This window comes from Tarenaya hassleriana, unplaced genomic scaffold, assembly GCF_000463585.1.
Source record: "Tarenaya hassleriana unplaced genomic scaffold, ASM46358v1 Cleome172, whole genome shotgun sequence".
Taxonomy (NCBI): Eukaryota; Viridiplantae; Streptophyta; class Magnoliopsida; order Brassicales; family Cleomaceae; genus Tarenaya; species Tarenaya hassleriana.
The window spans coordinates 116,044-130,550 of record NW_010965141.1 but is presented as its reverse complement, the minus strand read 5'-3'; the positions used below and the strand labels follow the sequence as shown (position 1 = coordinate 130,550).

Sequence of the window (14,507 nt, the reverse complement as noted above, 5' to 3'; positions counted from 1 at the left end):
CCCCGAAACTTGAACTAAAACCCTTGCCCATTGGACTCAGGTATGCATTTCTCGGTCCCGATTCCACTTATCCTGTTATTGTCAATACTGCTTTGGATGATCTACAGCTCAGCGACTCCTCACCATATTACGAGAATACCGGAAGGCTATCGGATACACTCTGGATGATATCAAAGGTCTCAACCCTTCACTGTGCATGCATCGAATTCATCTGGAGGACGATTCCAAATCATCCATCGAACATCAACATAGACTTAATCCATCGATGAAAGAAGTCGTCAAGAAAGAGGTACTAAAACTTTTGGATGCAGGTATCATTTACCCTATATCTGACAGCCCTTGGGTAAGCCCGGTTCAAGTCGTCCCAAAGAAAGGCTGTATGACGGTGATCAAAAACGACAAAAATGAGCTGATTTCGACAAGAATAGTGATGGGCTGGCGTATGTGCATCGATTACAGGAAGTTAAATGCGAACACTCGCAAAGATCACTTCCCTTTACCTTTCATTGATCAAATGCTTGAACGTCTTGCTCTTCATTCCTATTTTTGTTTTCTTGACGGATACTCGGGATTCTTTCAAATCCCTATTCACCCCAATGATCAGGAGAAGACAACTTTCACCTGCCCTTACGGGACCTTCACCTATCGGCGCATGCCATTTGGGCTCTGCAACGCCCCTGCTACTTTTCAACGATGCATGATGGCGATCTTCTCTGACATTATTGAGGATTCGATGGAAGTGTTCATGGACGATTTTTCTGTCCACGGACCTTCCTTCGATGTTTGTTTGACTAATCTTCGTAAAGTTTTGGATCGATGTGTTTACAGGCCAATCTAGTGCTCAATTGGGAGAAGTGTCATTTCATGGTACAAGAAGGCATCGTTCTCGGACACAAAATCTCCGACAAAGGCATCGAGGTTGACAGGGCTAAAATCGAAGTGATCGAGAAATTACCGCCCCTGCACAATGTTAAGGCCATCCGTAGTTTCCTTGGTCATGCCGGTTTCTATCGTCGTTTCATCAAGGATTTCTCCAAAATCACTAAACCTCTTACCGATCTCCTTTGTAAGGATGTCCCTTTCGTGTTTTCTGCAGATTGGGCGGGTATGTTCTTCCTTCTCTCTGATGATGTTCTCATCTCTCTCTCCAACTCTCTCTGTGATTTTTCTTCGTCTGTCGAACTTCTCTGCGTCTTTAAAGAGCTTCAAAAGGTGGTCTCACATTCTCTTTTTTTGTTTTTGTTTTATTGATTACCGCAAATCGAGCAAAAGGTGTCGGAGACATAATAATGATGCTCTCTTGTCTTCTTTCTTCCACGTTATCTTCTTCTTCCTTTTTGTTATTCTTATTATAATATATATATAGATATATATACATACATATTATATATAAATATGCATACGCATATCATATATAATATATGCATGCATCACGTTGATATTTATAATTATATATACACACATGCATGTATTATATATAGACAACGTATGTATATTATACACACTATATATAATTATATACATATACAAATACACATAGACATATATTTCTATATAATTATGTACTAAAATACATGCATTAAATTTGCATATATATATATATTAATACATTTGTATATTATATTTATATATGCACACATCATATATGCATACTATATATATGATATTATATTATATCTATATATATGTATCTTACATAATATTTATATATATATACATACTGTATATAGATACACATATTATATGACATAAATATAATTATACACACAATATATATATATACACGTTATATACATATATATAATATACATATACACACATACTTATTTATATGTTCTATTATATATTTTATATAGATAATATATGCTTATATATAGTGTATATACACATGACATACATAATTACACATATGATATATATAGCCCGGTTTCAACATAATTTTTCGATTGCTTCCACACGCGTTCCATTTTTCCTACAATACATGAAAAACATCGAATTCGATGTAAAACTATACAAAACAAATATATATAAATATATAAATCTTACGAAATTATGATATATATCTATACAAAAATATATAAACATATATGTGTTATCAAACTCCCCCAAACTTAGCGTTTTGCTCGTCCTCGAGCAAAATAAATCTCGAAAAACTGATGAATGAAACTAATACTAAAAAGAATCATAGAAATAGATTAGAGATCGAACATGATGCTAACCGAGAACGAAATCAAAGACATTCTATACGGCTTTTCAATCTATACGACAATATCAGTTAGAGACGGGGTTTGTTATTTAGTATTCTTCGGTTTTCGACCAATCTTTATCAAACATGTTTTCAAATATCTCATATTCTCATTTTTCTTTTTGATACTCTTCCGAAAAAAATGTCCCATGCTTCTAGGACGTTGAAGTTGTCGAGCAGAATCTTTTTTTTTTCAAACTCACATATGTACATATATACACATGCTCGACCCACAACTTAGACCCGAGCTTATAAACACTCATGTCCCCGAATGATGTTCAATAACGAGTTAATTGACAGAGGAGTGTCGGGATTTATTAGAAGAGTTTTTCTTCTGAAATGAGAAATGTGGTAAAAGAATAACAACGCTTGACTTAGACGGAGAAATCTATTTAAAATTCCAAATACCAATTTACCCCACATTCTAACTAATTCTATCTTAAAAACTGATCTACCAGTATTAAGTGTCGTCGACAATTCGTTCTATACTTAGAAATTCCTAATACGGGTCGCAAAATTTCTCAAACAATCTAATTCTATCGATCCAAAACACATACATGTACATATATATATATACACACAAATTTTTTTTTTACATATATCTATATATATGTACATATTACCTTAAAAATATGATTATCGATGTAATTGACTATCGAATCTCTCCCCCAAACTTGAACTGAACACCGTCGTCGGTGTTAGCTCGCCTCGTGGTCGAGGAACGACTCATGATATGTAGGAAATAATGGAAAAGAGGGAGACACTTAGCTGTTCTCATGGAGCTTCAGTCGTTTTCTTCTGAGAGTGAGGAGTTTCGTTGTTCTCGGTTGTTGTTTTCCATCTGAGCCTTAAAAGAAAATTCAATTGCACAAAGTATATACAAAGAGGAAAATGAAATAAAACAAACCAAACACAAAGGATATGTGATCAGGGTCCCTCCCGACAAAGGCTCATTTAGGGTCGTGAGCTTGACCTTCTCGGTTCAGTTCTCGGACGGGTCAGAGAGAGGAAGTATGCCTCTCTCGGTGATCGGGAATGCCGGATTATAAAGCTTGACTCTTTGGGCATTGACCTTAAATGAGCCTCCATCTCGTCCCCAAAGCTCGATCGCACCATGGCTCGAAACATCTTCCACCGTGAATGGACCGGACCATCGGGATTTAAGCTTTCCTGGAAACAAACGCAAACGTGAGTTGAAAACAAGGACTTGGTCATTTACCTTGAACGATCGTCGAAGAATGTGACGATCATGCCATTTCTTTGTGCGTTCCTTGTAAATCTTCGCATTCTCGTACGCGTCAAGACGGATCTCATCAAGGTGGTGCAGCTGTAGAAGGCGTTTCTCCGCTGCTGTCTTCATGTCGTAGTTCAATGCCTTCACTGCCCAGAATGCCTTATGCTCCAATTCAACAGGTAGATGGCAAGACTTCCCGTAAACAAGCTGGAACAGAGCCATCCCGATGGGAGTCTTGAAGGCTGTTCTGTACGCCCAAACTGCATCATCCAACTTTTGTAACCAATCCTTCCGCGAGCATGACACTGTCTTCTCAAATATGGTCTTGATCTCGCGGTTGGATATCTCAACCTGACCGCTCGTCTGTGGGTGGTACGGAGTAGCTATGCGATGTGCACTCCATACTTCTTCAGGAGTTGTTCAATCACCCGGTTGACAAAATGAGTTCCACCATCACTAATGACAACTCGAGGAACACCAAATCTTGGAAAGATGGTGCGCTTGAACATCCGAAATACTGTCTTTGCATCATTCTTCGGATTTGCAAGTGCTTCGACCCACTTAGTGACGTAGTCAACGGCGACCAAGATGTACACATTCCCGCAGGATGATGGGAATGGTCCCATGAAGTCAATTCCCCAAATGTCGAATGGCTCAACCTCGAGGATGTACTGTTGCGGCATCTCGTGTCTATGGGAAATGTTTCCCGTTGCGGCATTTTCGCAGCGGTTTTCGATGTAGCAAAATGTCCGGCGTAATCAGAAGAATGGCAATGAGCGATGACGCTCTGAATCTCCTCTTCTGGTATGCATCGCCAGAATATCCCGTCTTTTCCTCTCTTGAAAAGGAAAGGTTCATCCCAGAAATAATTTCGGACGTGATGAATGAATTTCTTCCTTCCATTGTATTTCAGCTCTGGAGGAATCAACCCACTCACCAGATAGTTCACAAAGTCTGCATACCACGGAGCCTCGGAGTGGACTGAAATGGCCATGACACACTCGTCTCGCAATGAGTCATCGATGGGCAAAGGGTTCGGAATCTCAAGCCGTGATAAATGATCCGCTACACCATTTTGAGTCCCCTTTCTGTCCCTGATCTCTAGATCAAACTCTTGTAGCAGAAGAGTCCATCTGATGAGTCGAGGCTTGGCGTCTTTCTTGGACAGAAGGTATCGGAGAGCTGCGTGATCAGTGTAGACTATCACTTTCGATCCGACTAGATAAGACCTGAACTTCTCGAAAGCGTAGACTATGGCAAGCATCTCCTTTTCCGTGGTGGTGTAGTTGATCTGAGCATCGTCAAGGGTGCGACGAGCATAGTAAATGGCGTGCAATCGCTTGTTCTTCCGCTGGCCTAAAACTGCTCCTACAGCGTAGTCACTAGCATCGCACATGATCTCAAAGGGGAGATCCCAATCTGGAGGCTGAATAATCGGCGGAGATACCAAGGCCTTTTTCAGAGTTTGGAACGCAACATCACATTCTGCATTGTAGATAAACGGCGCGTCCTTACAAAGCAGGTCAGTGAGCGGCTTCGAGATTTTTGAGAAGTCTTTGATGAACCTCCTATAAAACCCCGCATGGCCCAAGAAACTGCAGATGGCTTTGACATTGTGCGGTGGTGGCAGTTTCTCGATCACCTCGACCTTGGCCTTGTCAACCTCAATCCCCTTTTCTGAGATCTTGTGGCCCAAAACAATTCCTTTGCGGACCATGAAATGGCATTTCTCCCAGTTGAGTACCAGGTTCGCCTGTGAGCATCTGTCTAACACTCGAGAAAGATTCATCAAACACATGTCGAAGGAGGGTCCATGAACGGAGAAATCGTCCATAAACACCTCCATCGACTCCTCGATCACATCAGAAAATATGGCCATCATACACCGTTGGAATGTTGCAATAGCGTTACACAATCCAAACGGCATGCGACGATAGGCATAAGTTCCGTACGGGCAAGTAAATGTAGTTTTCTCCTGATCATTAGGATGAATGGGGATCTGGAAAAAACCTGAGTACCCGTCGAGGAAGCAGAAGTACGAGTGTAGAGCAAGGCGTTCTAGCATCTGGTCGATGAATGGCAGTGGAAAATGGTCCTTCCTCGTGTTGGCATTCAATTTCCGATAATCGATACACATGCGCCAACCGGTAACCGTTCTCGTCGGAATGAGCTTGTTCTTTTCGTTGGTGACCACCGTCATTCCTCCCTTTTTCGGAACGACCTGTACATGACTCACCCAATGGCTATCAGAGATAGAAAAAATGATACATGCATCGAGAAGTTTCATTATCTCCTTCTTCACCACTTCTTGCAGCATCGGATTGAGGCGTCGTTGATGCTCAATGGAGGTTTTGGACTCATATTCTAGATGGATCATGTGCATGCAAAGGGAAGGGTTGATTCCCTTGATGTCTGCGATTGTGTACCCTATGACCTTCCTATATCTCCGGAGTGTGTCCAACAACTCCTGCACCTGAGAATCATCCAAGGAAGAACTGATAATCACAGGGTAAGTTCGGTCTGAGCCGAGAAATTCGTACCTAAGCCCTTGTGGTAAGGGCTTCAGTTCCACTTCCGGTGCATCTTCTCGACTCCAGTCGGGACTAAGTAGAGAAGATGTGATGACTGGAGTCTCTTTGGATTCTTGGGCTCGGTTAGTGGCATCTATCTCAAGATCGACGTCACCCTCAGAGGACAGGATAGCCTGAATCGAGGACCTTGATAGATCCATCGGGGGTACGTCAGGTGCATCCAGGATTTAGCTAAAGGTCCATATGTGCTCTTTGTCAGTTTTCTCAGGGTTTAGGAGCATCGTCTTCAGGCGATCGCGATCTTGCAATTGACCAAATACCTCCTCCGTCAAAACTTCGATCATGTCAATGAAGTACGAAGACTCCATGACAGATGGTTGCTTGAGGTTCTGATCAAGCGTGAACTCCACTGTCTCATCACCAATATTCATCGTTAGCCTTCCAGCTCTTACATGGATGATTGCATCTGCGGTGTTAAGGAATGGACGACCAAGGATGGTCGGTACTCTCGAGTCCTCGTCCATGTCCAACACCACGAAATCGACTGGTACGTAGAAGTTTCCCACCTTAAGTGGTACGTCTTCTAATATCCCAGCGAGATATTTCACCGATCGGTCAGCAAGCTGGAGCGCCATCCTTGTCGGCTTCAACTCTCCCACATTCAGCTTTTTGAATATCGATAGCGGGAGAAGGCTAACACTGGCTCCGAGATCACATAATGCTCTATCAATGGAGACATTACCCAATTTGCAGGGTATCGAGAAGCTTCCTGGGTCAGCTCGTTTGGGGGTAACTCATGCTGAATTAGCGCACTTCATTCAGTGTTGAGCGATACCGTCTCTTTTTCCACGACTCTCTTCTTCGTGAGTATGTCCTTGAGAAACTTCGTGTAAGACGGCATCTGCAGGATGGCTTCTGTGAAAGGCATGGTGATCTCAAGCTTTTTCAGCATTTCGGCAAATCTCGCGAATTGCCGGTCCTCGTTATGCTTCTTGAGACGGGATGGAAAAGGAATGGGTGGAGGTCTTGGTGGTGGAGGAACATAGACTTCCTCAGCTTCTTCGTTCACGACCTCTTTGCCTTTGGAGCTTTGCCCCCTTTCCATCATCGGTGAAGTGACTTCTTCAAGTTGCTTGCAAATTCTCAGAGTGATAGCATTGCAATGCTCTCGTGGGTTGACCTCAGGTATCCCGGGAAGTGACCCACTCGGTCTCTGGGACGTCGAGGCCATCTGGGCTACCTGGTTATCGAGTAATTTTAGATGCGACTGCATCCCATCCACTTGAGGTTGCATGCTCCCTACTTGATTCTTTACCTCCTCTTGGTCCATCTTCAGGCTATGTAGCACCGTTTCTTGCGTCTTTTGTCCTTGTAACAGCTGTGCTAACATTGCTTTGATCTCCGAGTCACCGTCTTGTTGTGGCGGTGGAGGTGCGGGTGCTCGAAAATTCTGAACCGGAGGTGTGTATGGTTGGTTCTGAATCGGCCCTTGATTCTGCATTGGTGGGGCCCGCGGCTGAAAGGCGAACCCTGGTGGAATCCGCTGGTTCTGGTTCTGCATTGGCCGACAATTATTTTGCGGAGGGTTCAGGACGTTGTTGTTCCTCCAGGAGAGGTTCGGGTGGTTCCTATACCCTGGATTATACGTGTTGGAATAGGGGTTGTTGGCGACATAATTCACATCTTCTATCCCTTCATCAACAGCGTACAAAGCAAGTTCGCCTTGCTGCACACCTGATGTGCTAGTGGATGAGACAAAGCTTGCATTAGCGAGTTTCGTCTTTAGCGCGGTCAGCTCGTCTAGCACCTGCTGCAACTTAGAATTGCTATCTCTCCTGGGCATATCTCTTACGGACTCCAATGGAGAATCTTCTTCTCTCGCCATTTGATCAATGTGTTGTTCAAGATCCGTGAAGGACATGTGAGAAATACTTCCTCCGCAGGCGGCTCGGATCAATGTCCGGGTGTCCGACCGTAGACCTCTGATGAACGTGTTGATCAGGTAGTTCTTGTCGAGGTCGTGATGAGGGCATGATTTTTGATAGCCCTTGTATCTTTTCCACACTTCGTGCAGACTCTCCCCATGATCTTTCTTGAACGAGTGGATACTGTTCAAGGCGGCTTGAGTGCGGTGTGGGAAGAAGAAGCATTGCATGAGCTGACTCTCTAGTTGGTTCCATGTACGAATGGAATCCGGTTCGAGTTCATAGAGCCAGTCGAGCGCTGCATCGATCAATGTCCATGGGAAAGCGATTAGGCGGATTGCATCTTCAGTTACTTGATCGGCTCTCTTGATGGACCGGCACATCATTTTGAACCTCGTGAGGTGCGCGTTGGGATCTTCATTTGACCTACCCCGGAAGGCCATGGCGCTCAACATTTGGATAGTGGGGGGAGTGAGCTCGAATCTTGTCATGTCAACCTCCGGCATCCGTATGCTAGACATGAGCTCAGTGTGTTTCGGGGCATTGTACTGCGCGAAGGTTTCTTCAGTTATGCGCTCATCTCCATGTGCGGGTACAACACCGCGTTCTGCCATCCTCTCTCGTTGTTTTTTTCGATTTTGTTTAGCAGTTTTCTCAATTTCGGGGTCAAAAGGAACAAGATTTTCCGACTCAGCACTACTTGTCATACACTGGAGAAATCCTGCAGACAAAAACGAATGGAACAACGACGAGAAAAGGTGAAGATCAAATGGAACAAAAGGAAATAAAAAGATGACCTAAACCGAACAGTTTCCTAATCGTATCGCTAAAGTTGTTTTGCGTCCTCGGCAACGGCGCCAAAAACTTGATGTCGATCTAGGGTATGATCAGATCTCGTTTAATTTCCTAGATAACTACCGCAAGTGCACTAGTCAATTGTAGTATTCTAGAGTCGATCACAGGGACACAGATGGTTTCAACGATATCAATTACAGGTTCTACTCGGTTTTTGGTCTTGGTGATAGATTTTGAGTGCTGATGATGGTGATTAAATGTAAATATTATTTAAAGCAAATACAAACAACGATTTTAACACAATTTAATTAAGACATTATAGGTATCGGGATTTTTCCGGTTATGTAAGGATCGTTCCTAAAGATATATTTCGGTAACTATGGTCGTAATTTAGAAAATTCAAGTCCGTATTTGTAAAGGATTACCCTCTAGAGTCTCACCTTATTTTCTAGGAATTTATTCTACCGACCTCTCGGTTCTGAATAGATTAAAATTCCTAAAAATCATTAAATCTGCTATCATAATTTCTAGGCAATGCAACCATCTCTCGATGCGAAAATTACCAATCGAATAAATGATTTCCGAATTCAAATTTCATATCTCTATGTATATTTAAATTCTAACTTCAACAATTCAATTGGCCAAAATAAATTGTAGCATTAAAATCTATTTATTCGATCCAAATTATAAAACCATAGTGTTAGAAAATGACTCAAGCCTGTGCAAGAGAAGCTGAAAATTGAAGAGGTTCTGACGTGTAAAAAAAAGTTTGTAAAAGCAGTTTTTTATTTTAGCAGTTAATGATCAGTTTGTATTTTGTATTTTGAAGTTAAAGTTGTAACTTACATCAGTTATGTGTTGTTTTATATATGTTTGTAAGAACAAAAGAAAAATGTAATGGATGCATATATATTTTCAGCAAGATCTCTTTGTTTCTAACTCTGCATTCATTGAAAAAACAGATTGTGAGTGAAAGTTTTTAAGAAAATAACAGTGGTATCAGAGCATTTTTATCTTGTTGGGATCTGTGAGGGGAAAAAATAAAATCTGTGAAAAAAAAAACAAAATCGGTGAGCAAATGGAGCAAAACGATGGATCAAGTTCTTCGACATTGTCAAATCTGGCCGCACCAATGTTCGATGGAGAAGACTATCAGATATGGGCTGTCAAACCAATGTTCGATGGAGAAAACTATCAGAAAGGAGCAGACTTATGGGAAGCCGTTGAAGAGGATGACGAGGTTCCTCCTCTCGGTGCAAATCCAACAGTGAATCAAATAAGAATCCACAAAGAAAAGGTAACGAGAAAAGCAAAGGCGGTATCATGTCTTTTCTCTGCAGTTTCTCAATCGGTGTTCACGAAGATAATGTCGTTGGAAACAGCAAAAGGAGTGTGGGATTTCCTGAAGAAGGAGTACGAGGGAGATGAGAAAATCAGGGGAATGAAAGTTCTCAACTTGTTCAGGGAGTTTGAAAGACAACAAATGAAGACAAGTGAATCTGTCAAGGATTACATAGATCGGTTGGTAAGCATTGTGAACAAAATAAGGATTCTTGCCGAAGAGATTGAAGACAAAAGAATAGTGCAGAAGGTGTTGGTGTCAATACCAGAACGTTTTGAAGCAACTATCGCATCTCTGGAAAATACGAAGAAACTTTCAGATTTGAAACTTGCTGAAGTTCAAAGTGCCTTGCAAGCACAAGAACAGAGAATGATTATGAGGAGCGATGAATCTGTTGAAGGTGCGTTGAAGGCAAGTGTAAAGAACTGGAATGCTCAAAAGTGTAAGGGACCGAATCAGAATTTTGATGCTGGAGAAAACAAGAGTGTATTCGAGCCATGTAAGCATTGCAAGAGAACAAACCATCCTCACTAGAAATGTTGGAAAAGACCAGATTTCAAGTGTAGGAGATGTAGCAAACCGGGTCATATTGAGAAGTTTTGTCGAACTGAAATGCCGCAAATTGCCGAAGCACAACCGACAGAGACAAATGAGGTAGAAAATCTTTTTGTCGCATCTTGTTTCATTTCAAATGCTGTCAAAGATGGATGGTTGGTGGATAGTGGATGCACGAATCATATGACAAGAGATAAGAGTTTATTTGAGAAGTTAAACACTTCGTTCAAGTCGAAAGTGAGAATAGGAAATGGTGAAATCATTTATGTTGAAGGGAAAGGTGATGTTTTGATCAAAGGATCAGAAAATTACGAGTTGTTGTCTGATGTGCTATTTGTACCTCAGATTGATCAAAACATTTTGAGTGTTGTTAAGTTAGTTGAAAAAGGGTATAAAGTGATTTTCGACAAAAATGAGTTATCATTAGAAATGATACAAATGAAGTTCTGTTCAAGATTCGAATGGAAAATGAAAGTTACTGTTTTAATCCTACAAGTGAAAAGAATGAAGAACTTATGCCGAAAGAGATTGAATGTGCAAATTGGTATGTTGGAGATGGCATGAGTCAAGGAGGAGTGTTAGAAAATGACTTAAGCCTGTGCAAGAGAAGCTGAAAATTGACGAGGTTCTGACGTGTAAAAAAAAAGTTTGTAAAAGCAGTTTTTTATTTTAGCAGTTAATGATCAGTTTGTATTTTGTATTTTGAAGTTAAAGTTGTAACTTACATCAGTTATGTGTTGTTTTATATATGTTTGTAAGAACAAAATAAAAACGTAATGGATGCATATATATTTTCAGCAAAATCTCTTTGTTTCTAATTCTGCATTCATTCAAAAAACAGATTGTGAGTGAAAGTTTTTAAGAAAATAACACATAGTTACTAAAATTAATTAAACACGTACGATCCTTACAAATCGTTCAATCCCTAATCTGCAATGATAAAACTACTCACACATGATAGAAATCATAACAACAAAAATCCAAGAAGAATGATAAATATAAAAGACAAAGAAAGAGAATTCTCAGTGTTTTCTGCAGGTTGGACGGGTCTGTTATTCCTTCTCTCTGATGATGTTCTCGTCTCTCTCTGCAACTCTCTCTGTGATTTTTCTTCGTCTGTCGAATATATTCTGTTGAATGTCTCTCTGTGTCTCCCTCCGTCCTCTTCTCTGCGTCTTTAAAGAGCTTCAAAAGGTGGTCTCACATTCTCTTTTTTTGTTTTTGTTTTATTGATTACCGCAAATCGAACAAAAGGTGTCGGAGACATAATAATGATGCTCTCTTGTCTTCTTTCTTCCACGTTAGCTTCTTCTTCCTTTTTGTTATTCTTATTATAATATATGCATGCATCACGTTGATATTTATAATTATATATACACACATGCATGTATTATATATAGACAACGTATGTATATTATACACAATATATATAATTATATACATATACAAATACACATAGACATATATTTCTATATAATTATGTACTAAAATACATGCATTAAATTTGCATATATATATATATTAATACATTTGTATATTATATTTATATATGCACACATCATATATGCATACTATATATATAATATTATATTATATCTATATATATGTATCTTACATAATATTTATATATATATACATACTGTATATAGATACACATATTATATGACATAAATATAATTATACACACAATATATATATACACGTTATATACATATATATAATATACATATACACACATACTTATTTATATGTTCTATTATATATTTTATATAGGTAATATATGCTTATATATAGTATATATACACACGACATACATAATTACACATATGATATATATAGCCCGGTTTCAACATAATTTTTCGGTTGCTTCCACACGCGTTCCATTTTTCCTGCAAAACATGAAAAACATCGAATTCGATGTAAAACTATACAAAACAAATATATATAAATATATAAATCTTACGAAATTATGATATATATCTATACAAAAATATATAAATATATATGTGTTATCACATCCCTATAAGGAGAATGCCATCCACGTACAACACTAGAAATACTACTGTGCTCCCACTGACCTTCTTATAAACACACGGCTCGTCTTCGTTCTGTGAGAAACCAAACCTTTTGATTGTCTCATCAAAGCGAAGATTCCAACTCCTCGAAGCCTGCTTCAGTCCATAAATGGACCTTTGAAGCTTGCACACCATTCCCGGGTTCCTTGGATCGACAAAACCTTCGGGTCGTGTCATGTACATATCCTCGGTCAAGTTCCCGTTAAGGAACGCGGTCTTGACATCCATTTGCCATATCTCATAGTCGTAATATGCGACTATGGCAAGCAGGATCCTGATGGACTTCAGCATAACTACAGGCGAAAATGTCTCATCATAGTCAATATCATGAATTTGACAGAAATCCTTTCGCCACAAGTCGTGCCTTATACGTGTGCACGTTGCCATCCATGTCGGTCTTATTCTTGAAGATCCACTTGCATCCGATGGGTTTAATCCCTTCAGATACATCAACCAGAGTCCATACTTGGTTGTCTGACATGGATTGCATCTCGGACTTCATAGCCTCGCGCCATTTCTCGGAATCGGGACTCGCCATGGCCTCTGGGTATATGGCAGACTCGTCATGTTCTAATTGTTGGTTTAGTGCTCTATGATGTACTGTTTATGAGCTTTAATCAGATACATTTGATGTATTGATACTGTCTATGGTTTTATGAGAGTATTTGATTCATTACATGTTCTTGTATACTAGATGTGTTATGAAATCCATGTATCATTATGAATGATACTAAACTCCCTAGTCTTGTGTCATTATGGGAATGATGACATAATAAGACTAGTATGATGTGTGATTGATGATCATATAGATTATCATAGGTATTGGATACAATCACAGTCATAGGTATTCGTTGGAGAACGGAATACTGGATTGACCCGTGAGATTGTCACATGGACTAGCGTCATGACATGAATCTCATATGACGGTTCCATGATTAGATCCTAAGACCTGAGATATCTACGGAATCCAACATGAGGAGTTACGTGCTTTGATTACGTCAAACGTCCTGCGTAACAGGAGGACTATAAAGGCGTGTATCAGGTACGAAACGAATCATGTGCTGGATTGTAGATAATCAAGACGGGATTTGTACCTCTCGTAAAAGAGAGAGATATCGCTGGACCCCTCGTGTGAGCGAGACTGTAGAAATGTGTGGCCGCACTATAGACGAACGTCGTCTATTTCAGACAGTCGAACTCAGTGAACGAGAAAGCTTTTGTATCACGATATCATATGTCGAATATAAGGCATGGACAAGCCACCTTATCTGATTCGACTGCTTTCTCGTTCACTGAGTTCGACTGTCTGAAATAGACGACGTTCGTCTATAGTGCGGCCACACATTTCTACAGTCTCGCTCACACGAGGGGCCCAGCGATATCTCTCTCTTTTACGAGAGGTACAAATCCCATCTTGACTATCTACAATCCAGCACATGATTCATTTCGTAACTGATACACGCCTTTATAGTCCTCCTATTACGCAGGACGTTTGACGTATTCAAAGCACACAACTCCTCATGTTGGATTCCGTAGATATCTCAGGTCTAAGGATCTGATCATGGAACCGTCATATGAGATTCAAGTCATGACGCTAGTCCATGTGACAATCTCATGCGGGTCAATCCAGTATTCCGTTCTCCAACGAATACATATGACTATGATCATATCCAATACCTACGATCATCTATATGATCATCAATCACACATCACACTAGTCTTATTATGTCATCATTCCCATAATGACACAAGACTAGGGAGTTTAGTATCATTCATAATGATACACGGATTTCATAACAGATCTA

The 14,507-nt window shown here is 40.2% G+C and overlaps 2 protein-coding genes and 1 pseudogene across 2 annotated transcripts; all 3 read right to left on the bottom strand.

The window, feature by feature from the left end:
* Positions 1-3,227: 3,227 nt before the first annotated feature.
* On the bottom strand, positions 3,228-5,196 carry LOC109116547 (annotated as a pseudogene).
* Positions 5,197-6,237: 1,041 nt separating this feature from the next.
* LOC104810207 lies at positions 6,238-6,645 on the bottom strand. Its single transcript, XM_010536398.1, has one exon. The coding sequence runs from the start codon at positions 6,643-6,645 to the stop codon at positions 6,238-6,240; it is 408 nt and encodes a 135-aa protein (XP_010534700.1).
* A 179-nt stretch (positions 6,646-6,824) lies between these two features.
* Positions 6,825-8,549, bottom strand: LOC104810206. Its single transcript, XM_010536397.1, has one exon. It carries the CDS (start codon positions 8,547-8,549, stop codon positions 6,825-6,827), a length of 1,725 nt encoding a protein of 574 aa, XP_010534699.1.
* Positions 8,550-14,507: the final 5,958 nt, after the last annotated feature.